The 25,400-nt window shown below is 35.4% G+C and overlaps 4 protein-coding genes across 7 annotated transcripts; 2 read left to right on the top strand and 2 right to left on the bottom strand.

Annotated features, from left to right (window-relative positions):
* Nucleotides 1-782: 782 nt before the first annotated feature.
* Nucleotides 783-11,040, top strand: LOC117160845 (fatty acid synthase). The gene is made up of 19 exons (XM_033341888.2): nucleotides 783-966; nucleotides 1,026-1,276; nucleotides 1,405-1,636; nucleotides 1,849-2,267; nucleotides 2,480-2,773; nucleotides 2,837-3,044; nucleotides 3,133-3,293; nucleotides 3,366-3,683; nucleotides 3,847-4,352; nucleotides 4,609-4,913; nucleotides 5,951-6,349; nucleotides 6,520-7,550; nucleotides 7,624-7,868; nucleotides 7,952-8,648; nucleotides 8,714-9,545; nucleotides 9,626-10,098; nucleotides 10,166-10,420; nucleotides 10,501-10,755; nucleotides 10,832-11,040. Exons 1-19 carry the CDS (start codon nucleotides 783-785, stop codon nucleotides 11,021-11,023), a joined length of 7,257 nt encoding a protein of 2,418 aa, XP_033197779.2. The 3' UTR covers nucleotides 11,024-11,040.
* Nucleotides 11,041-11,106: 66 nt separating this feature from the next.
* LOC117160854 (uncharacterized) lies at nucleotides 11,107-13,803 on the bottom strand. The gene is made up of 4 exons (XM_033341899.2): nucleotides 13,156-13,803; nucleotides 12,587-12,828; nucleotides 12,224-12,490; nucleotides 11,107-12,099 (listed from the first exon to the last, which is right to left on the bottom strand). The coding sequence occupies exons 1-4, from the start codon at nucleotides 13,159-13,161 to the stop codon at nucleotides 11,886-11,888; spliced, it is 729 nt and encodes a 242-aa protein (XP_033197790.1). The 5' UTR covers nucleotides 13,162-13,803; the 3' UTR covers nucleotides 11,107-11,885.
* Nucleotides 13,804-15,612: 1,809 nt separating this feature from the next.
* On the top strand, nucleotides 15,613-19,446 carry LOC117160125 (calcium release-activated calcium channel protein 1). The gene is made up of 3 exons (XM_033340602.2): nucleotides 15,613-16,719; nucleotides 16,814-17,655; nucleotides 18,269-19,446. The coding sequence occupies exons 2-3, from the start codon at nucleotides 17,083-17,085 to the stop codon at nucleotides 18,758-18,760; spliced, it is 1,065 nt and encodes a 354-aa protein (XP_033196493.2). The 5' UTR covers nucleotides 15,613-16,719; nucleotides 16,814-17,082; the 3' UTR covers nucleotides 18,761-19,446.
* SppL (signal peptide peptidase-like protein) lies at nucleotides 18,934-24,971 on the bottom strand. 4 transcript variants are annotated; one of them, XM_033340561.2, is made up of 7 exons: nucleotides 24,559-24,971; nucleotides 23,925-23,989; nucleotides 23,699-23,847; nucleotides 23,274-23,587; nucleotides 22,844-23,187; nucleotides 22,350-22,775; nucleotides 18,934-22,277 (listed from the first exon to the last, which is right to left on the bottom strand). In XM_033340561.2, exons 3-7 carry the CDS (start codon nucleotides 23,725-23,727, stop codon nucleotides 22,209-22,211), a joined length of 1,182 nt encoding a protein of 393 aa, XP_033196452.1. In that variant the 5' UTR covers nucleotides 23,728-23,847; nucleotides 23,925-23,989; nucleotides 24,559-24,971; the 3' UTR covers nucleotides 18,934-22,208. The 4 variants fall into 4 exon arrangements, with proteins under 4 accessions (XP_033196452.1, XP_033196462.1, XP_033196480.1 ...); XM_033340571.2 differs by having other exon boundaries at nucleotides 24,606-24,971; XM_033340589.2 differs by lacking the exon at nucleotides 24,559-24,971 and adding an exon at nucleotides 24,061-24,521.
* Between the last annotated feature and the right edge of the window lie 429 nt (nucleotides 24,972-25,400).

Raw genomic sequence — 25,400 nt, 5'->3', positions numbered from 1 at the left:
AATATATTGTCACGTGACAAATAAAAAATGAAAACTAGATCTGGCATATCAGAATATGCTAGTTCTATGTTCATATAAAATAAAAATCCGAGAAATTATTGACATGACTTTAACATTTTCTCAGTTCTGACTTAATATTCAATTTTATTTGATAAAATTATTGCGTGCATAAATAGTTAATTACTTATTATTTTCCTATCTTCCACATTGTTATTAATAAAACAAGAAGATGTTTCGTAAAAGAAGAAACAATTTTTAATATTGCATATTGATTAATTACAAAAATTCATTATAAAAACGTAATATTCTCGACTGATTTATAGCAAATAAGTAACGAAGTGAATAAACCCTTATTAATTCCTTTCTTCTTGTCCGTCAACCTTTTTATTATAAAAATAAACATCAATATCACTACTAAATATATCTTATTGCATATTTTTTAATTCGTCGAGCTCTTTGGGCAACGAAATTCAGTCCATTAGATTTTCAGGGGTCATTTCGACCGGTAATCGTTATACAGATTAACTTCAGGAATATTCAGAAGAGAATTCGAATTACCACATGGAGGGGAAAGTCTGTTATAAGAAGCCTTTCTCCGTTTCTCCAGTCTTCAATTGTATCCATGGTCTTGGCGACAATATTGATACTGATTGATTACTCGAAAACACTTCATTAATATATGCACGACTGACTGAACAAGATCGAAAGAAGATATAAAGATAATCAAACAATTAAAGAAATCAAAATTTATAAATAAAGCAAACTGTAAAGAGAAAAGAAGGATGTCTTGTAACACACAAGTAGATCCGTTGAAGGTGAACTACGCGGTGACGGAACCAGGAGAAGAAGTGGTGATTACTGGCATCTCTGGGAGGTTTCCGGAAAGTAACAATATAATAGAGTTAAAAAACAATTTAATGAACAAGGTAGACCTTATCACGGAAAACTATTCAAGATGGAGACAAGGTAAGTGTGACTTAACTTAGGGCCATTCAGAACGACGATGAAACCTTGTACGTTGACAGATCATGCGGAAATTCCAAAGGCCGGTGGTAAGCTGTCTGGCTTATCCAAGTTCGACGCTATCTTCTTCGGTGTCCATTACAAACAAGCTCATACGTTGGATCCTATGTGTCGGATTTTACTGGAGAATGCGTACGAAGCCATCGTCGATGCAGGATTAAATCCTAGACAGCTCAAAGGGACCAATACGGCAGTTGTTATAGGATCTTGTATCAGCGAGTCAGAGAAGACTTGGTTTTACGAAAAATTACAAGTAAACGTTTTTGGCGTCATTCGTAAATTATAGTTCCCTAATGTTTTATAAATACTTTGTAAATATTAAAAGATAATGGTCCTGCAAAATTATTTTCTGAATATGCTTCTACTCCAAATATATTTCAGGCGAATGGTTTTGGTATTACTGGATGCAGCAGAGCCATGTTGGCCAACAGGATCTCCTATTTTTTTGGTTTACATGGTCCATCTTACGCGATTGATACAGCTTGCAGTTCTAGCTTAATCGCATTGGATCAAGCTTACAGATTGATACGAACTGGGGTATGCGAGACTGTAATCGTCGGAGCATCCAATCTTTGTCTTCATCCCTATGTATCTCTTCAGTTCGCTCGTCTCGGTAAACTATAATAATTTTATTAAATCAATAAGTCTTCGCTTGCATAATCTCAACAAAAGATGGAATCCGTCAAATTTGTTTTAATCAAGTGCATTATCAGTCGCATTCATTAGATTCTCATTAATTACAGTAATTTGGATATTCTTCGCAATAAGACATTTAGATACCTAAATGATGGAGTCTCGTATTAATAAATTGATATCTAATATCAGGTGTATTGTCCGCTGACTGTCATTGCAAATCCTTTGACGCAAGAGCGAATGGGTACGTCCGCAGTGAGGCTATCAGCGTGATCATTTTGCAGAAGGCGAAAAACGCAAAGAGAATTTACGCGCAGGTCGTCTATACGAAAAGCAACTGCGATGGCTACAAGGAACAAGGAATCACATTCCCTGCCAGTAACGTCCAGAAAATGCTTCTGACAGACTTCTACAAAGAGTGCAAGATATCTCCTAATGAACTGGCTTTTTTGGAGGCTCATGGTACCGGAACTAGCGTCGGTGATCCTGAAGAATTGAACGCTATTGACAAAGTCTTCTGCCAGAACAGAACCACTCCTCTCAAAATCGGTTCGATTAAGTCGAACATGGGTCATACCGAACCCGCCAGTGGTCTCTGTTCAGTAGCCAAGGTATGAGACTGTTGTTGGAAATTCTCTAAAAATGTTGAAACTTTTCTTTAAAAATGGACTAGAGACGATAGAGTAAAAGTATAGAATTTTAAGATATTCTTCGAGTTAAATGAATAAAAATAGTATATAAGAACAATGCTAATGGCAGGATGAGAATATAATAAAATAATAATATATAAAAGTCAAATATAATTACAAATAAATATTTTAAGATCATTATTGCGATGGAAAGTGGCTTGATCCCACCAAATATAAACTTCAAAAGTCCCATGAAAGGCGTGACGTGCTTCGACGAAGGAAAGGTCGAAGTAGTTACAGAACCAACCCCATGGAAGGGTGGTTACGTAGGAATAAATTCGTTTGGTTTCGGTGGGGCCAACGCTCACGTCTTATTAAAATCCTACACGAAGGAGAAAGTGAATAATGGTGCGCCCTCCGACGATTTGCCTAGATTAGTAGTAGTATCAGGACGTACACAAGAAGCAGTAGAAACTCTCCTCAATCATGTAAGTAAATTGAAGTATAAAATAGTAGAAAATTCTAGGAAAATATAACGATTACTTTTCCAGATCGAAAGTATACCAGTGGACGTGGAGTACATTCGACTTTTGCACGATATTCACTCCGAAAATATAACTGGTCATCTATTTAGAGGGTACACAATGGTTGGATCTAAAACATCAGAGAAACCACCAAGAGACATCCAAGAGTACTCTGGCATAAAGAGACCAATTTGGTTTGTGTTCTCTGGAATGGGGTCACAGTGGCCTGGCATGGGTACATATAGAAATGTTAACAGCAAAATTCGTAAACAATTTGCAAGGAAATAATTAAAAAAATAATTAATCATTTTGAAATCTAAAAGGTGAATCATTGATGAGATTCCCCATCTTCGCGAAGGCCGTTCAGAAATGTGACGCGGTATTAAAACCACATGGCATCGATATCGTTAATATCATCACCAACAAGGACAAGAAGACTTTCGATAATATTTTGAACTCGTTCGTTGGAATCGCCGTTATTCAGGTAAAACGATTGTAATTCTTCGAAAAATGATTTCCAACTCTTGCGCAGTGGTAACGAGAGATGTTTCTTCAGATTGGTCTCGTGGATCTATTAACATCCGTGGGTATCGAACCGGATAATATAATCGGTCACTCTGTCGGAGAACTTGGTTGTGCTTATGCGGATGGATGCTTTACGGCCGAGCAAATGGTGCTTGCAGCATATTCGAGAGGTTTAGCGTCTATCGAGACCAAAATGATTCGAGGATCTATGGCAGCAGTTGGTCTTGGATATGAAGAGATCAAAGATATATGTCCATCGGATATAGAGGTTGCTTGCCATAACAGTTCCGATAGTTGTACCATAAGTGGCCCAGCTGAGTCCATGAAGCAATTCGTTGCCCAGTTACAGGTTTGTTTTGAAGGATATGATTCTGTAAAAGACAATAACAATTCTTCAGAAAATGATCCTTTGATTTCTTGTAGAACAGTAGTAGGTATATCGCAATACTAGTAATATGAAACGCTCAAAATCTACAAATTGAGTTTTCTCTGTGATTTTCTAATTCTTCCAGGCCAACAAGATCTTTGCAAAGGAAGTAGCATGCAGCAACATAGCGTATCACAGTCGCTACATCGCGGACGCAGGACCAAGATTATTATCGTATCTGAAGAAAGTGATTCCCAAGCCACAAGCAAGAAGTTCCAAGTGGATGAGCACTTCCGTACCACGCAGTCAATGGTACACGGAAGCTGCCAAGTATTCTTCCGCCGAATATCACACCAATAACCTGTTGAGCTCTGTCCTATTCGCGGAAACAGCGACAATGATACCATCTGACGCTATAACCATAGAAATTGCACCTCATGGTCTGCTACAGGCAATTTTAAAGAGATCCTTAAGTCAGTCTGTAACGAATATTGCACTGACTCAGAGAGGCCATAAAGACAATGCCGAATGCTTCCTGCAAGCCCTTGGAAAATTATACGACGTTGGTCTACAGCCACAACTTGCGAATATTTATCCGCACGTAGAGTTTCCTGTTAGTCGTGGCACTTCCATGGTCTCTCCTTACATTAGGTGAATATAATAAAATAACATATATACATATAACATCAAGTTTCCAGATTTGTACGTTCCAACTTCACTCTTGTTTCAACAAGCAAAAAGATTTTGAATATTTTTGGAAATACGATGACTTTCAAAACTATTACAACACTTTTTGAAAATGAATAACTTTCTCTAAAATTGGGCCAAACGACTTGGGGTTTTTTTAGGTCTTTTTAAAAAGAAATAAAGATCGCAACATAGATCTAAAATTGTTGTCAAATTTCAGATGGGAGCATTCTGAAGACTGGTTCGTACCAGTGTATACTCAACGTCAGAAGATAACCACGGCAGAGCGAATGATTGATGTAGCTCTGAAAGATGAGAACTACGAATATATAATGCATCATGTGATCGACGGAAGAAACTTAGTCCCAGCCACAGGTTACCTTATTATGGTCTGGGAGACGGTTAGTTTGCTGCAAGGAGCACTTTATGACGAAGTATCAGTGGTTTTTGAGAATGTGAAATTCGAACGTGCAACAAACATGCCCGAATCCGGTTCTATTTCATTAACTGTCATGGTTCAAAGAGGTATACATCTTTTTATTAGGTTTTTAATTCTAAGACATTAGTGACGTAAGGAAGGAAGTAAAATGAGAGCAAAGAATTAACCCTCCGTCGACAATATCGTTACTCACAAACGTGGTTTGCATAAAGGGTCTTCAATTCTCTGTCTAATTTCTTATTGTTTGGAACTTTAAAAAGATTTGGAAAAATTCCGAGGTACATATTATAATCCCTAATTTACTATACGAGTGATACCTTAGCCAAATTTTGTACCTGAAATCGATAAGTCCACTTTTTCCAGATCATCTTAGAGTTCAACCACTCTAAAATCACTAGGATTCATCTTGCTTCAGTTTATCGCAAGAAATCACTTCCGCATTTAACCCATAAGAATTTTTTTCAATCACCAAAGTCCGCGCACGTTTTCTCTGTCTTTTTCGTCGATTTAACTGAAATTCTCTCACACTCTACTCGACTCTAACTCATCCATTTCTTCTTCTATATGTATATTTATATCCTCCGCTGTTCCCATCTTGTTCTTCGCGCAGAATAATTATTTTACATGTACAGGGTAAGTCATCTAAGAGTCGAAGCTGAAATATTTTCGATACTATTAATTATATTGAAAAATGTTTTAGATAAAAATTGAATGGTTTTAAGGGGGGAGGGGGTATATTCTGGCGTTAATTTTTCTGTAGATCGGCGAGTGAAGGTCATGTGAAGGTCAACTTTGTTTTTTTAAATGGAATCATACCTATTATTTAATACATTAATCGATGCAGCTCGACATTCTCTATAAAAGAAAGCATATTTTCTATATCAAAAAATGATTAGTTCGGGAGATATCTTAACTTTAATCTGTCAAGTTTAATGCATGAAAGAGAAGGAAAGACGCGAAGCGGTATTCTTGAGTTTACGTTTGTATACATAACTGTACTCAGACATCGAAGCCTATTCTTACAACGAGAACTTATAAGATACACCTGATTTAAAATTAATAAATAAATTTTAACTTGTTTAATTGCACTCGGCAGATTACAGATAACATAAAACATTTTCAGGATCTGGAAAATTCGAAATATCAGAAGGATCCACGACAGTAGTGACAGGATCAATTCGCGTACAAACGAATCCTGCGCAGGAGAAGATTCCAGCCAAATTCTTGACTGAAATTGAGGATGAGGAAGTTCTGACTAGCAAGGATATCTATAAGGAGTTAAAACTTCGTGGTTACCAATATACTGGACCGTTCCGTTCGCTGAAGAGCGCTTCACTCAAGGGAACCAGGGGACGTATCGCTTGGACGAAGAACTGGGCCGTGTTTATGGATAATATGTTACAGATGAAGATATTGAATCTCGATACCAGAGCGCTTTATGTACCAACAGCTATTAGGAAGCTAGTAATTGATGTGAAAGTTCATAACGAAACGATTCGGAACCTTACCGAAGATAATAATGGTAATTTCAAAAGTTTAAACAAATGTTGAAACGTTAGAAATACTTGTACAATATTATCGAGTAGCTCGGATGGCGCTCTGATAAGAAACGCTTACGATATAAAAATATAGAACTGCATAAACATCCGTGTCGTAACGAGTTATAATAAATAATAAAACTTTGTTTTACAGAAATCCCAATCTCAGTGTACAATGACTACGATGTCGTAGTATCTGGCGGAATCGAAATCCATGGAATAAAGGCCAACGCGATTCAGCATCGAAGATTAACGTCTGTCCCCATTTTGGAAGAATATAAATTTATAGCCAATCGTGACAAAGCACAAACATCATTAGAAGAAATGATCATCTTGTCTACGCAGCTTGCGTTGGAGAGTCACATTATAAACACGCCAAAGATCCTCGAAGTGATCGATCAGGAGGAGAAAGTACCAACTGAAGAAACCCTCACTCCAATCTTTATGAAAGTATTAAGTAACATACCCATGATTCGTCCGAATTTGACACTTGCCGCAGAATCAGAACGAGGCGAAAAGTTATTGCTTCCTGAAAATATTACAGTAATAACACCAAAGAAATTACCGGAGGATGCCAGTGTCTTCATAGCAGCTGCTCATAATATTCTATCCAATAAAACGACTGACATTCTGGACCAACTTCTAGCTGCAACAATGGGTCATGGATTTATCCTGCTTCGAGAAAGTGTTGTCAATAAAGATACTTTCTCTTATCTTGAAGTTTGTGATCTGAATGTTGTACTAGAGAAGAGTTTCAAGAATCAGACTCTGTTGCTCCTGAAGAAAGCAGAGAAGCCACCTCAGAAGACAGAAGTAATATACGTGAACAACAATGAATTCACCTGGCTGGAAGATGTGAAGAAAGTCTTGAACAATGAAAAAGATAAAAATAGTAATGACACGGTAAGATTGGTACTAGTCGCAGAAGGAGATATGGAGAATGGTGCCCTAGGATTAGTTAAGTGTTTAAGAAGAGAGCCCAATGGTGAGATCGTGAAAACTGTGATAATCCAAGACGAGAACGCTCCCAAGTTTTCACTGAAAGATCCATTCTACTCCAAGCAGCTTGATATAGACATTGGCTATAATGTCTTAAGACCAGGGAAAATCTGGGGAACCTACAAACACCTGCCTTATCCAGAGCTGCAGCCAACTTTGACTTCTCATGGCTATGCCAATTTAAGAGTACGTAAATATCTCTTGTTATTTAAAACAAAAAATTTGTAATCTTTCAAAATTTACAAGAGTTATGCAATAGGTCAGAGGAGATTTGAGTTCCATCCAGTGGTTCGAGGGTTGGATACAACCGAATGAAAAGTGCCAGGATAACATCATCAAAGTAATATACTCTTCGTTGAACTTCAGAGATGTGATGTTGGCCACTGGAAAATTGATGGCGGAAACTATAGTGAAGAAGCGAGAAATGAGCGATTGCCTGGTTGGGTTTGAGTTCAGTGGAATCGACTCTAATGGAAAACGCGTGATGGGTTTTGTTGAGAGCAAGTAAGATATACCTCAAATATCGGAACCTTACACGTCAGTAACATAGGTCTTCTGCTAATTTGATAGATTAATTACATCTTCAGGGGTATATCAAACCTGGTTACTCCCCATAAATTCACCCTGTGGCCAGTACCAGACGAATGGTCCCTGGAGGACGCAGCAACTGTTCCGTCTGCCTACTTTACCGTTTTCTACGCCTTTTACTACTTTGGAAAATTAAGGAAAGGTGAGAAGGTGTTGATCCACGGTGGAAGCGGTGCAGTAGGTCAAGCTGCTATCAACGTGGCCCTCGCTGAAGGATGTGAAGTGTTCACGACAGTAGGAACACCTGAAAAACGGAAATATATCAGAGAAACGTTCCCCAGTATAGATGATGATCACATTGGAAATTCCAGAGATACCAGCTTCGAACAGATGATAATGAAACAGACACATGGAAAGGGAGTAGACATAGTTCTAAATTCCCTGGCTGAAGACAAGCTCCAGGCATCGATTCGTTGCCTAGGTTATCGTGGACGTTTCTTGGAAATCGGTAAATTCGATATGTCTGTCAATAATCAACTTGGAATGGAAGTGTTTTTGAAAGAGATTAGCTTTCATGGAATCATGCTCGATGCCATGATCCATGGTACCTTACCTCATATAAGAGAAGAGGTACATCATTTTCTTAATGCCCAGGTGAATCGAAAATGTATCAAGCCTTTGGTAAGAAAGTGTTTTGAAAAGAACCAGTTAGAAGAAGCTTTCAGGTATATGGCGGCAGGCAAACACATTGGAAAGGTATAAATATTATTTGTTCCCTATAATTGATATCTCGTAAATAAGTATTACCCAATTGTTCACAGATTCTGATTAAGATAGCAGATGAGAAAGCACCTTTGAATACACCAATTCTTGCTTACCCTCGCTTCAACGCTACGAGTAGCAAGAGTTACGTAATCATAGGTGGTTTAGGAGGATTAGGTCTAGAACTTGCAGACTGGTTAGTCCTACGCGGTGCCAGGAACCTGGTAATAGTTACTCGAAACGGAGTCAAAACAGGCTATCAGAAATTAAGGATAGATATCTGGAAATCCTATGGAGCGAAAATCCTTATAATTCCTGGTGTAGACGCGTCAAAAACAGATGACTGCGAGTTTATCTTGAAATCAGCAGAAGAACAGGCACCTGTGGATGGTATCTTCAACCTGGCAGCTCTGTTGAAAGACTGTCTGATGGTAAACCAAACTATGGAATCATTTGAAGAAAGCATGAAACCCAAAGCCAGAATCACCAAAAAGCTGGATGAACTTTCTAGGAAGATTTGTCCAAATCTTCGACATTTTGTGGTGTTTTCTTCTTTGTCATGTGGAAGAGGATCTGCTGGTCAATCTAATTATGGTATGGGAAACGCGGTGTTAGAGAGGATTTGCGAAAGAAGAGTGGAACAAGGTCTTCCTGGCATGGCCATTCAATGGGGCGCTGTGGGGGATGTGGGTATTGCTGCAGAGATGCTGGAGAACAAACACCAGCTGGTGATCGGTGGAACCTTGGCTCAGAAGATATCCTCGTGTTTAGAAGAATTAGACAAGTTCATGTGTCAGAATAGACCAATTGTGGCTAGCATGGTGGTTGCAGAGAAGGTACCTAGTGCTAATGAAGTCAGTAATGTTCTTGAAGCAGTGATGAATATTATGAGTAAGTATTCTTTATATATGTGTCATGTAAGTTCACTTGTAGTTAAGTTTTCATGCAATGAAATTATTCTTCTATTATAGATATAAAGGATATGAAGACCGTGAGTCAAAATTCTTCTTTGGCTGAGCTGGGCATGGATTCCATGATGGCTGTGGAGATCAAACAGACACTAGAAAGAGACTTTGAGGTGTTTCTAACTGCACAAGATATTAGAGTCTTGAACATTGCCAAGCTTGTAGAAATGTCTGCAAAAGATACAAAGAAGCAAACAAAACAAATCAAAAAAACAACGACAAAGACAGAAAAAGTGATTGGCATGAGATTGCTGATGAAGACCTTGAATGTTTCCATACTAGATGGACAGTATTGCGTAGAGCTTCCAGTTAAATGTGGTGAAAAAAGAAATGAAATATTTCTTATACCGGGTATTGAAGGGTCTGCTGCGATTTTCGCTGAATTAGCATCAAAATTAAAATTCCCTGCCACTTGTTTGCAATTAGGAATATACAACATTAATGAGTCAGTGGAAGAAATGGCTGAACGTCTTTTACCAGTATGTTTTAACAAAAAAGAAAGATTTCACAGTATAAAAAAATATAATATTCCTCTTTCTCTTTCAGTATGTTTTAGCAAGGAGTAAAGGTCGCAGAGATTTCACAATCGTTGGCTATTCATATGGATCACTGATAGCCATAGAATTAACAAGGAGATTAGAACCTTACATACTAATAGGTCAACTCATATTAATAGACGGATCTCCCGATTATATGAAAGCCATAAAATCAGAGCACCTTGCATCGCCTACGGAAGACGAATATCAAAATACATTTCTGATTGAAATATTGAATGTTATCAAAACGCCAATCATCACAGAGGTGAAATATCTTTTCAGTACCAGTCGGCTACTACAAAATTTAGGTCTAATTAATAATTAATAACTAATTCGTTCTCATAGATCGCATTAAAGCTGAAAAATTGTAGTAATTGGAATGAAAAGTTGGATCTAGTAACCAAATACACAACCGACGAAATTCATAAGGTCTATTCGGCAGAAACTCAAAAGAAAATTATATCATTTATTTATAACCGTCTCTGTGTGTTAGATAAATACGATCCTTCTTCTGTACCGCCTCTTAGAACGCCTATCACGTTACTGGTACCAACGACACCAGCTGTGATACTTCCAAATTCAGATTACGGTTTGCAGAAGGTAATATCTATTAATATTAAACAGTATTAGTAGCTGACTTGTGAATGAATATAATGAAACTATTTTTCTTGTTCAGTTAACTCACGGAAAAGTAGAAATACACAAGATCGAAGGAAATCATATTTCCATATTGGATGATAAGATTACCGCGGCAGCAATTAATGGCGAACCTTTGGAAGATGCGAAAACTTTCAAAGAGACCCTAAATTTCGCAAGTTCTGAACTGGAATTACATGGAAAGAATGAAAATTTTATGGGGTTATCGTAAAAATGAGTAAGAATGATTCATTCTTCAACGATACCTATCATTCCATACTTTCCATTCATTACAAATGAATGAAAAACTCAATATTAATGAAATGTTGTCATATCTTTATGCAAAATCATCATACATTCAGAAACACAGTAAATTCATTCATACGACAAACGATCTACGTATCACCCATACAGTAAATTGAATTGTATTTCACACAACCTTAATATTATATATATGTAACATACACATAGTGTAGAAATAAAGCTACCTTATTACGAATAATCTTTTTTTCTATTTTATCCCTGTTTTTGCGCATTCTTTTATGTTTTTTATTTTCTTTTTCTTTTTTATATGTATTGCATGTTTATCATACTACAATTTTAATCGCAATCAAACGCAACATACTGCATACACAAGAAAGCACAAATGATAACGTAAAATTAATAATAATCATACAATTATGCTGTGTTAATAATAATTACAATAATACTGAGTTTCACATTAAACCCATGAACGTATTTATTAACGAATCCCATTTTTATATTTCTTTTTATCTTTAATCAATTTTCACACACAAATCATATTATATGAAAGGAACTTGATCTTTAGCTTTTATCTTTACATAATAATTGATACGTACATATGTCTCAAATAACTAAATAATTAGTTAACTAGTAGAGAATAGTTCTATTTAATAGAAAGGCTTCATTCCATATATCTCGCACAACCTTACACAAACATGTAATGTCAGATAAAAAATATAATGTATAACTTTCGTTTCTTTTAACTTTCGTACATAATACAGCTCGATATCGCGTTCTTCGTTTGCTAACGATATACAAAGATGTAAAAGTAACTTACTAACGAATTGCCTTCATAATTCCATTGGCTCGAAAATTGATGAATTGCTCGATATCGTCTGATTCAGATCAGCAATCGCTTCGTTATTATTATTATTGTTGTTATTATTGTTGTTATTGTTATCGTCGGACGCATTAGGAATCGGAGTTGGTGTATCTCTAGTTGGAAATATACGAAGATGCTTGCTCGGTGGTTCCCAAAGGACTAAAGCCATGGAGGGCCTTTCCCTGAAAGAGAAAAACTGTAAACCTTCACACTTTATCTTATTTACTAACAGAAATTGCATCATAATGAGAGAAACAAAATATTTGATTTAATTTAGATTAATTTAATTAAAATATGTATACTCACAATTTGGATAACAAGGAATTTGGAAGGATTGGTTCTTGTTGGATTCTCTTCAGTTCCTCTGAAAGAACTAGCCTGGGTCCAGTTTTGATTTGATCTGCATTAGCTGCATCCAATTCTAGTTCCATATTCAACTCCCTAGGATTAACTGGTTGTGAGTCAGCTGTTGAAGTTGATGGCACTGAAGACTGTTGATAATTGGAACTAATATGTAAACCTTTAAAATGTGCAGCCATTTTTTCTTCTGTTATAAACTGTTTCGTTTGTCTCCTGTAATCATCCATTACATTATATCATCCATTACATATCAAATTGAAAAAATAGAAAGGTTTTTCTATAATATATATCATTATATAAATTACTTACATATCTAGCAGATCGCAGGTCTCAAGTTTTCTCTTCTGATGAAGAACTGATTCGAAACTTGGTCCCCCGGTAAATCTGACTAATTCTGGTTGTTGGAGAGATGGTACACTCCATGGTATAGACATTGGCGGCACCTGTGGCATTTGCATCCATGTCTCTGGTTGTTGTGATGTATTTTGCTGATTCATCATATGTTGAAATATGGATGGAGGTGTATGGAGATTCGTTCCTCCCATTGCATTCTGAACCAGAGTAGGAAAATAGATTTCATACTATTTAGATACTGCTGCATACTTTTAAGTATTAACTATAATCAACAAACAATTTCAAGTACAACAATTTGTTTTCAAAAATGTATAACATAACAATTCCTCGAATATTCAATTTTATCTGTTACAAAAATAACAGTATTTGCGATGGGTAGTAACTTTGGATCGTTTTCGTATGTAAATATCATATTGACAAGTTCAACGGAATTCTGAATGAAAATAAAATGCTTTCTTCATAGAGTATTTTATTTGGATTTGATTAAATCAATATGTAAAATTTGTAAATAGTAAATTGCCTACTGTCATTTGGAACCACCGAGAACTCAAGAGAACGTGCTTTGGCCTTCGAGTGTACGTCTTCACAGGCAGTGCTTATGAAGAATCTCACAAAAGCATCGGCGTTGTGTAACATATACGTTTTTGGCGCAAGTCTCGTGAAAAAAGAGTGTATGATAAAATACGTTAGAAGACACTTCGTCACACAATGCGAATCCTTGAACTATTTTTCAGACGCTAACCTCTATTGTTCACTTGCCGTTAATCAGGAAATGCACGGCACTTACTGTAATGCGTATAACGATACGTAAATGCGTGCTAAACCGAGAGTGATGGAAATTGAAATATTACTCCCAACGATATATTTATCTGCAACGTATACTCTATAATACGCGACACGCTATTCGAGAAAGATCGCACAGAACTAATTGTTTGTTTTCGTCTCGAAATGTCACGATAGGTTTGATAGAACAGATGGTGGTATCTATGGTCGATATAGTATTTAATAAATAATCCGCGTGACTGTATCTACACTGTGTAAATCCACGCAAGAGTTTCTAGGAATCCTTTGCAAACATAAATTTCAAGATCAACCTCACCGCAAAACAATAATACTCATTCGCTGCTTTACTTAACCATACGCATGGATTCTAAGCCTTTAAACTACGAACTTGACCTGTAGTAAGATGTTCGCGCATGCGCGAACTCATCGCGGCGAAATATGTTTTTACAAAACTTTCGAATATTCTCGTGTGTAGACAAAATTTATAAAAAATTGGAAATTCATCTTAAATAAAGTAGTTCGCAAAAGTATTTGAATAGTGATGATAGAAAACTTATATATATGTGTGTGTGTGTGTGTGTGTGTGTGTGTGTGTGTGTGTGTGTGTGTGTGTGTGTGTGTGTGTGTGTGTGTGTGTGTGTGTGTGTGTATGTGTGATGTATAAAATATTTTGAAATTTCATTAACACTGTAATGAAACACGATTGTTATAACTATAATTGGTAAAATTTGGAACCAATCTGAAAATGTATATAAGAGTTACAAAATATTTATTGCAAACATATATCTAATAAAAAATTAGTACGCAGTATGAATAGCCATCTTAAATGTATAATAAATGTTAAAGATGGTCCCAGTTTAATGAATAATTAGCTCTTTGAATACTTTTGATTTGATTCACAGTAGTTTAAAAATACAAAATATCGTTTTACAGCTTCGTAAACTTTTGACGAAGCCTTCAAATAGAACTTTCGGTTCAGAGATAATATATTTTTATAGTATTATAAATATAATTTGGCAACTTTAGAATACTTTGAGAATGTATAAGTATCTGACAAGTGTAAAGAAAACACGTGTTGTTAAATGCGCAATAATACACATCACTGGCGCCTTAGAAAATGCAACCACACTCGCAAGACTGCAAAAGAATTATGTTATCTCGCTGTAAACTCAAAAAAATTATTCATTCTATGAATTAATTGTAATTTTATTTTGTAAAAAACTCGGATTTGAGTAATTTCTTAACATTATCTTTCATCGATATTTTAAAATAAGGAAAAGTCGGAAATAACAACATTCTTCGCAAATTACAGTCATCAATCAAAAATTATGCATTGTCATTTTTACTACAATAGAAATATCTGCATGAACATCCTGTATAAGAGACATGACGTTATAACGTTAATTGTATACTTTAAGTTTTTGTCATGGATAGAACCGAAAATATACCTGCTGGATCTTAATTTGACAGTAGTATAAAACCTGTTTAGCTGTGAAAGTTCGGTGCGTGAAATAAGAAAAAATTGCTCCGTCTATCATTATTCTCCTTTTATTCAGGCCTCAGTCTCGGCTCCGTAAACTTTCCTAGAAACAGTTGACTCAAGATAATATAAATCTCCAATCTTATTTCTCTTACTTATAAACATCATTCTTTTATCTTCAAAAAAATTCGAAAAGTATTTGTAGAAAGATATTGATAAAGATATTAAACCTCGCATAGAAAGTGAAAATAATCTAATCAGGATTCTTCCAACTCGATTAGTTCTCGCTAACTTTGAAATATATGCAACCTTACATCTTTTAATTACAAACACTATTTCCTCATCGACAAATAAATATATTCAATGATCATTTCTTAAAATATATTTAGAAATATATTGATCCTTTTGAAAAAAATAAAAATAATCCAATTAGGTTTTTCCAGCTCGTCTAGTTCACGCTAACTTTGAGCGTACAATTATGCAAATGAGGCCATGAATAGATAAAACTTTTCTTGTAAATCGTCGATGGCACAAATTTACGCACGACTCCTTGAAACCTGTCCTGCATCGTCGTTCACCTGCTGCACAGAATACAAATAAAGAAATGCATAGTAACCATGGAATAATTTTGAACTGTGTAAAATGGTCAATTGGTATAAACGACCTTTTATTTGAATGATATGGAAATTGAAAATACAATTAATGCACTTCGTAGCCTGATTGATATCAGCTGTCGTTCGTTCACAACTCAATGACGATCGTATCGGTTCGTATGCGTTTCCTCAAGAATAGCCTTTCATAAATAAAGTTCCCGTCTCATCCTTCGCCGTGTAGTCAGGATCGAAAGTGGATTTTCCACGGTGATTCTCGGTTGCCTCGCGTTTCTGTGAATCCACTTTTATAATACATCACTTATCTGCATACAAACACGCGAAAAATATACGTCGTGCCATTTGCAAGCATAAAATGCACATCTCATATAATTGATTCCAACGAATTTTAAAATTCCTCTGAAATATTTTTTCGTTATAGGAAAATTCTAACAGTAAAATCGAGTACCGTAAGATTTTCTTGTATATTCTTTGATCGTACCGCGGCTATATATAAATATCCAAAGTGAGTTATATAATTAATTATCGCTCGAACGAACCAATATTTCTAATTGTAAATCACTCGAACTATTTACATGTACGCCTCTACGTCGAATAACTTTTAATTGTGTCAAGGAGAGGATGATTGAACAGAAAACAAATCACCCTGATGATCGAGACAAATAAACTTCCATTTAAAAATAAGATATAAAATGAGTGGTCAACTGCGCGCTACGTGACAATTACGAGGAGGGATTTCCCTTTTTGCGGCGTGATTAATTACATTGTTGTGCCGGTGGTACACGGTGGCGTCTCGATACCTGGCCGGATACTCCCTCGCTTACCGTATCACCATTGCGACGGTAAAAAACAAGCGTCATTGCCCGTAGTCGCATCTCTCAGTGGAGACACGTGAGAAAGTAGAGACGTACAAGACACAGAGCGAGCTCACGTATGTTAAGGCCGTGTAGCCGGTTATTATGTAGCCGATATGGTTCCGAGGCAATTAATACTATTGTTATGATTCAGACGAATACGTCATGTGTGCTTGAACGGCGATGCAACCGCCGCGTTTCGATTAGTATGTATTCGACCATAGAGACTCGCGGCTGCTTGCTCCCTGGTCCTGCTCGCCCTGCGAAACGAGCACCGCTCCGTTTGCGCATTAATGGCTTTCTAAATAATGTCTTGGGAAATGTGTGCGCGCCTGCCACCCGGAACGGATGTAATTAACAGTTCAGTGTCGTGAGAGTACATAGTATGGTATCGACAAGTGATCGTTCGATTCGATATGGACTCTCTACGTTTCGTTTAATTCGCTGATTGCAGAAAGAATCCTAAATTCGGCGGTGATCGGGCAACAGATATGGAATGTGGTGGAAGAACTGAAATGCACGGTAGTCGCGCGGTGATTGTGTAAATGTATGCATGTTGCTGTGACTCAATCCATTGGAAAGGAAACAATGATAACGATGGACGTTCGTGAAAACTGCGTAAGGATTCTTTGACTTGGTTTTGCGACGAGGTGGCAAACAGCATTTGTAACAGACGATACGGGGAGTTTAGCGAAACAGGAAACGAGAGATAAATAAGAAATTATGCCGAACAATAATCTAGCTGAAAAAGAGTCTCCAAACAGAAACAGTATTTTGATGCAGGACGAAATAACATCGGGCGAGAGGTATAGCAAGGGCAACACGGTTTCCATCCAGAGGAGCACCGAAGAAATAGCCAGTAAATCAAGCAAAGCGACTCAGATTGATCTCATCCAATTGTCTTACGGTACACAAAGAATCAAGCCGACTTCTCTGGCTTATTTGCCCAGACAGGCGAGCGAATCCGGTTATCCCTGTTACTCCAAGAACTCCTCCTTATGCCCGTCTCAGAGTGAATTAGTTCTATCGCCAAGGAACAGGAATAGTCGTTATGTAGCTTTAGATATGAGATCTATGGGTAGTTTCCCATTATCAAATAGTCATACCTCGGTAAATAATATGCCATACACATGTTGTTGTACGTGTGTGGGGCCACCTGTGCCTCCAACATCTTCCTCACAGCAGACGGAAGAACAAGATGGTCCTGAGGGTCTCTCATGGAGGAGACTTCACATGAGCAGAGCTAAATTGAAAGCAACTGCAACAACGTCAGAATTATTAAGCGGTTTCGCTATGGTGAGCATCACGTCTCGTCGTAGTATATAATCGTCTATTAAAATTCCTCGGACGACTGTTTACGCAGTGGTGATTAATTACGCTATTAACCGTCCACACGTGGCCCTTGATGATCCTAATTGTCGATGCGCACAAATATTAGATATCGATCCGACAACAGAAACGTGTATTGATTTTAATCAGTGAATTTTCGCGACAGAAGGGGGAATTCCATTATAACAAATTTCAAAATGCGTGTTACTGAACATTCTAGCGAGTAAATATTTCAAGAAAATCTGTGTTTGTATAATCAGAAAATCCACGACGGGTTACACAACGTTTCCTGAAAATCATTAGACAGAAGTGGACGACAATTCCGTGTAATCTTCAGTCTCGTCTATGATTACATAAGACAAATATCACTTTCTTTAACAATACACCTCGGCTTGACGTAGACATAATTGATTTTACAATGGGTTTCGCAAATAGCGTCGAATCTGTGATCTCATTCGTAATCGCACGTACAAATCGTATAAATCAGTTGACAGCAACATTTCTCGGAAGATACTTGTTTTTATTGGCCGATAATAAAATCCGATGTAACTTTCATTTGCCTTTTTTTTTATCTTTCCAGGTAGCTATGGTTGAGCTGCAAATAAATGAGCCAACCGCGGTGCCGGAGTGGCTGTTTGTGATGTTCGCTGTTTGCACAACCGTCTTAGTATCAGTACACATCTTTGCTTTAATGATAAGCACGTATTTATTGCCCAATATCGAGGCCATCAGTAAACTTCAGGTATCTCGGCTTGTCACGGAATCTCCTCATGAGAGAATGCGCGGCTTCATCGAGTTGGCTTGGGCATTTTCTACGGTGTTAGGATTATTTCTGTTCTTAGTGGAGGTGGCTATACTGTGCTGGGTGAAATTCTGGGATTACTCGTTCACAGCCGCCACTGCCAGTACGATTATAGTTATCCCGGTCCTTATAGTGTTCATTGCCTTCGCCGTTCACTTCTATCATTCGTTAGTTGTATACAAATGCGAGTCCTCGGTATCTGATATGAACGAGCTGGAGAGCATCAAGAGAAATTTAGATAACGTGACGATGAGACAGAGCAGCGTATGACGATTCTGTAAAAGATTGCCATTGACGTTCATTGATCGTTGAGTCCTTGCCTCCTAAAATATGCCCCAGACTGTACGTTATTTACTCGCGTTTCATTCTGTAGTATCGTAATTGTACTTAATGATATATATCCGAATACACGTAAACAGTGATGAAAAAAGAACACACGTAAGTTTATTCAATAACTTTACTTATTTAACGCGAACACGCGCGAGGCGCGATCGTGTTTTTTTATTATATATAAAAATGTACATAGCTGTACACATGCAAGTCGAGAATTGCAACAGTACAAGCAAAGTGCTCTTATAAGTATATTAGCTATATTATTTTAGCATTTAATTATATTCTATTTATGACTTATAATTCCCGATTTCTTCTTTTAAATGTATTTTTCTCATTTACCTTGCTTTTTATTTCATACATCGTATCACTAATATGTATATATATAATATATATAATATATGTCATTTTTTTGTCACTTAGTTTGTGGGAAAACTGAAGGACAGTCGAGTCTGTTATTTATGTACATGCTTCCCATTCTGAAACTTGTTATCCTAGTCAAAATAAATAATCCATCAGACTTGAAGACTCTCGTTAATTAAAACGTGGCTCGTTACGTAAGTTTATAAAAAAGAAAAAAATATAATTTTACACATCTTTCATTTTCGCCATAAACTAAGTTATAATCTTATCGATCGATATTTTCTATATTGTTATGCGTTAAATTCTGTTTGTACAAAAAAAAAGCAATACTAATTAAAGAAGAGAATTAAAGCAAGAACATGATACAATCATTTCCCTATATGAAAAAGTAATTTATTGATGCAGCCCTAATAACGAAAGCATTGAAACACATTTTATTATTGCATGATATCTCTATATAAAGATATACATCATGGTTTTTTCTCTTTTTAACTAAAATGTTTAACTAACTACTTAAATTTGTTGAAACAAAATTTTATTCAATAAATCGCATCTTTGATTACAAAGTGAACGAAAAATTGATGATACAAAATTAATGCATAGAATTAACATAATATAGTATGTATGTACATTCAATGAAATAAAAGAACTCAAAATGTACATTATGAAAACATTAACCCTATATTGTAGAAAAAAAAAAAAAAGAAGAAATAGAAAGAAGAACAAACCATAAAATGAGTTTTAAGCTTTCTGAACTTTAATAGAACGGAGTTAAACGCATCCAGTTTATGGATGATCTATGAAGTCTTCTTCTTTTATGTTTACAACGGAAGTAGTTAAAATATACTTTGTCACTTATATCCTTATATCTTATGAGAGAAATATGTAGATATTTCTTCTGTACGACTCATCCAAAGATTACTTCATCTAGACGAGTAATGAATGAGAATAAATTGCTTGTGCTATGGACAGGTAAACGAATAAAGTATAGGAAGAATCACAATTTTATACAAAAACTAATTAGATTGTATAAAAAGGAGTATTTTTATCAGTGTAATATTTAATATATCGTATAAATTGCTTAAATTCCTTTCATCCACGTTAACACAAGCAAGAGAAAAAAATAAAAACAATCACATATGCAAATAATCTTTTGTTCTTTTTTTTTAAGTTTAGAATTATTAGTGTTTGTACATTAATCTATATTAATTTAACATTAATCTATTAACCTTATAAAAGTAAGGACAAAATACTTAAAAGAAAAATGAAATATCGAAATTTTTCTAATGAACAAGATTACAAGTATAATATTCTTTTCTTTTTTCCTTCGTCCACGTTACAGTTTAGAGTTTACTTTCTATCTCAATATACAGGTGTACAAGATATTGTATTTCTGTACCCAATGATATACTGCACCTATCATCATATTATACCATTCTAGGTGCAAAACAAATTACATTACAGATTAAGAAACGTATCGCTTTCCTTAAAATATTCTTATCCATAAAATATATTCACAGACCAAAATTCAAATATACATATATGTAATTCGTTCGTAATCTTTAGAATGTGATGAATAAAGTATTATAAAAACAAACAGTAAACAACTAACTTTTTTTAGATTCTAGATTCCTTCGTAATCTACGGTAAATAATAGGAATTATGAAAGCAATTAATTTACTTTGTGACACATTGCGTAATATTGTATTATATATCATATTATGTTATATCATATCAATCTATGGTATTATAAATTGAGAAAAATTAAACAAAAAAGATTGATTAATTATATCTTTTTGAAAGACCTCTAAATATGTTGGCTTTCATACAATTTACTCTCTCCTTCAGTCTTGTTTCTAAATAAACATATAAAGTCTTTCTGGTGCCCATCCATAGCAAGAGCTTAGTTAAAACACTCTATTTTTCCATCATAAATCCTTCTTTCTTATCACGAAATAGTCCTTGAAAATCAAGACACAAATACGCAATTTTCTCATTTTTTTTTTTTTTTGTTGACAATAAAATTCTACAACATCCACTTTTCATTTCCCTAAAAATTGTTTGCAATTTTACATCGTGCTGTACAAAGTTAGCAAGATGTTTGGCAAGTTGAAATGCTTGCTGTTTATCCTAATAACGAACTGTAAATTTTTGTTCTTAAGTTTATAAAAACCAAAATTTATATACACGTTTGTGTAGAGAATGCTCTGTTCAATGCTAGCTCCAAGTAAAAGAAAGTCACAACCTACACACATACGTTCACTAGATTTTCATGGAAATCGTCGAATAATTATTAAATTACTCTATCCATAACTACACGTTACATACAATTAGTTTGATATTGATTGAACAATAAATTAAAAAGAACCTTTCTGCGTAGAGAATATCACACACATTTATAACAGAGTTATAGCAAAATTATTAATATGTATATGTGTTATTGGTTTAGTGTAAAAAAGAAGGAATACAAAAATTGTGTATTATGAAATATTAAAAATTTGTATAGTAAAGCCATTGTAAAACTAAAAAAAAGAAAGAGATACCTATCCGTTTTTTTAAGTGAATTTCAGAACACGTTTTTACGTATTTACTAAACCATGAAAGAGTAATTAGTAAACGGTATATTACTTTACCATTTACTTTATCTATTGGATGTAATTCATTTATTTACGCAACATCGAATTTAAGACACAAAATGAATACCAATGACATATTGATAATAGACAGTATTCTAAATATGCTTTCCGCAAATTGCTTTATCTATCACTTTAATAAAAAAACTTTGTCGTAATTTGTATTGTATTCTTAATATCATATTAAATCAATGTCGTAGTGTAGTATACCTTTACGTTTCCCATGTATTAAATCGTAATTTGCATTGTGGCATTAAAAGACGCATGTGTAAAAAAAATTACTTACATTAAATGACATTGATAAAAATAAGGACGTTATGATAAGTGACAATGGGATTCTATTAGTAGCTTTCCTCCCATAATGTGTAATATACACAAACCCATGACTGTTGTCAAACTTCCATGTGTTTGGAAGGTTGTTGAGATATGAATGGTTCGCTCCACATTCGACGTAAATCTCCCTGTAAATATCACATTCGTTACAATTTACGTCGTTTGCATAAAAAGAAATTAGAAGTACTATGTAAAAGTACCTTCAAATATGCCATTGTGAGCAATGGCAATAAAGTAAAGGGCACAAGGTACAATAAGGCAGGTTGCGCAGCTTTGAACACCTCAGAGCTTACAGTAGCAGTAAGTAAACCAAGAAAATAACCGATGAGTGAACAATGAAAATAACTAATGCGATTGATGTGTCGTGGCGGTGGAAGTCCTGTTTCACAACCACCGGGCAACAATTGAGTCTTTTTGTACGCGTCATATCGTAAAACGAAGCAAAGCAGCAGGCCTGGCATAACAACATCGCCAAGACCTAACATTGAAAAATGTCCTGCTTGATGCATCGATGGAAACACTAATTTCCCAGGTAAAGGAAGTTTTGGTGCTTCTCTTGCTACACCGCCTAAGTGCAACCTTCTAGCCACAAGATTCACTGGATTATCTGCTGGTCTAGTTGCTACCTGTAAATAATAATACATAAAACACTTTAATACAAACGTCCATTTATCGCAAATTTGTTGAAACTTACCTTAACCATTACGTTTGTGCTGAATATATAAGACGAAAAGAAAACCCAGAAGACATCATAAATGAGTAATCCAGTTAAGAGTATGGTGGATACCTTTAGACTAGGTAATCGAATAAATGCAATGAATGCTACACAGAGTCCCATACCCATTGCGTCCATGAGTAGCCAATGTCCAGTCAGTACCCATATGCATACTATACTCACACTCAATGAAAATGAAAGTAATTCTGCACCAGTAAACCTTCCACAAACACCAAAGGATATTTTATTACCATCCGAACATGGTCTAATGATATATTGACACATGGGCAAAAGAAGAAATGCCAACGCAACTGCAGCTACAACTGCAAAATAAATGTCCTTGATTAAATGCTGTTTTTTATATGAATGATAATAATAATCATAAAATCTATCATTCTATGAAACTTACTGGCTGTACAGATTGCTACAAGCATTTGCATGCTATCAAAAAAGAAAAACATGACGAGTAGAGAAATGGAAGCACCAAGAGGTAGACAAAGAGCATGCATTGTATTTAGTGTTTGAACTCTTCCATTAGCACCATCTGCATTTGCTGTGCTACTGTTACTCAAAATTCCAGTCAATAAATTATCACGTTCCTTTTCTTTTTCTCTTTCTCTAGCTTCCTGTTCCATGTTTAAAGATCGGAAACTGCCATAGACTATCAATAAAATTGATATTAGGAAAGTGGATATCCTAGATGAATCCATTATGGTATAAGCCCTAAAATGGTAAATGACCGTTGAACACCAGTATTAACTTCAATCAAGTACTACTTAGTTTATTACTCAATAATATTTTGATTCTAAAATAAATATTAATTGTAAGACTAACCACTGATAGTCAATTTGATACGTGGCCATCTTTAAAAATGCCTGGCCAAAGCATGAAACGCTATGCTAGGACACCTTCTGACATTGAGATGTCCTATTTGAAAGTGCTTTCTGCCTGCAATAACCTACATCAGAGATCATCTGTAATCACTATAAATATAACGCGTTAACATCTACAACATAAAAATCTCCAAAACAGAAATACATATAATACATAGCTGCTGTACCTGCAACGCTGTGCATTCAACATTGTCAGTAATGAAATTAGGCCTTGTGTAACTTCGGTCACCCCCTTTAAAAAATAAAACAAAAATACAACATCAGTGATATTAAACGACGAAATAAAACAGTCAAAATTACTACCAAGGTAATTACATAAAGATACGGAGTCCAGTCATCTAAAATGGGAACGCAAAAAAAAATAGTAATTCAATAGGTCAATGAGTTTTATGAGTTTTCGAAAAGTCGTGTAACTAATATGGCAGTGATCGCAACGTGAGAAAACGCGCTCGGAATGCTCGCAATAACTCAGAATAATTTACGTCCATCAGTAAAAACCACTGAGATATTAGACGCGGAAGACACTTTCGTACAGCTACTTTCAAACTTTCGCTACACTCGTTTGTAACAACCAAACACGGTGCAAGTGTAATATCAGCTACAATTGCTCTTTTACGAGATGTTAACGCTAGCAGTAAGTTTACTGCAATTCCACTGCCATTTCATTGAATGTATCATAAGTAAATGGAACAAATATTAGAAAGAAATGAAAATTATTTGTAAAACATAGATGTACACCATTTTGGTAAACAGAAGGGTCACGTGACTAGCTGTGGCCCCAAGAGGTTGCTACTCCCTTACCCTAGATTATGTCTCGACGCGATATTTTAGAGACCCAGACATCTCACCTGGGCGGTCCGAAGTTTGGCCCTTTTGTACGTTCTCTCATCACCTCATATATTCACGATTTCCGTGATAACGAGTAAAAGTCACGAGAGAATACGAAAACACGAGAAAAGTATATTAGCGCGCGATCGGTCAACTACCACAGTTAACTACACAGGTCAACTGTTGGTTGACAGGCGCAGACCTGCGTCAAGATTCTCTACTGGGTGTTCGAAATGCATTAACTTTAACAAATTAATATCTGCAATAGTAAGGCAGTAGCAAGCAGCATGTACATCCGTTTCGTTTATTTTAAATAAGCAATACTTTTTTTTTTAAATGTACAAAAGGTATTTTCGACGAATTTCTAATATTATCTGCCAATAATGAATTTCACGTTGAAACATGCAACAGTCGGCGCACGAAACTGTGTTTCATTATGTAATAGTTATATATTTCGTATATTATAATATAGTGAAAGAATGATTATATCCCTTTAATTACAGAGTATATTTAATTTAAAGGAAAGTGTCGTAAATTTACATTAATGAAATAATTTTTAAGTATTGAGTTATAACGGGGATTTTTATTGTACATTTTATCTTTTGCTTCATAATTTCAAGAAAATTTAGATTACGTCAGTAGAGCATATGTATTTATATACATATAAATCTTGGGGATAATGTATGTAAGAAAATTATATGTCTATACAACTTAGCATTTTATTTATTAAATTTTTGACTATATTGGTAGTTATATTTATGAGAATCTTAAAACACTTAACAAAAATGCTTAAAAATAGTTTTATTTTAAAAATA

The sequence above is a fragment of the Bombus vancouverensis genome, chromosome 13 (genome assembly GCF_051014615.1).
Source record: "Bombus vancouverensis nearcticus chromosome 13, iyBomVanc1_principal, whole genome shotgun sequence".
Lineage (NCBI taxonomy): Eukaryota > Metazoa > Arthropoda > Insecta > Hymenoptera > Apidae > Bombus > Bombus vancouverensis.
The sequence above is the reverse complement of the archived record's forward strand: the minus strand, read 5'-3'. Positions and strand labels throughout refer to the sequence as shown.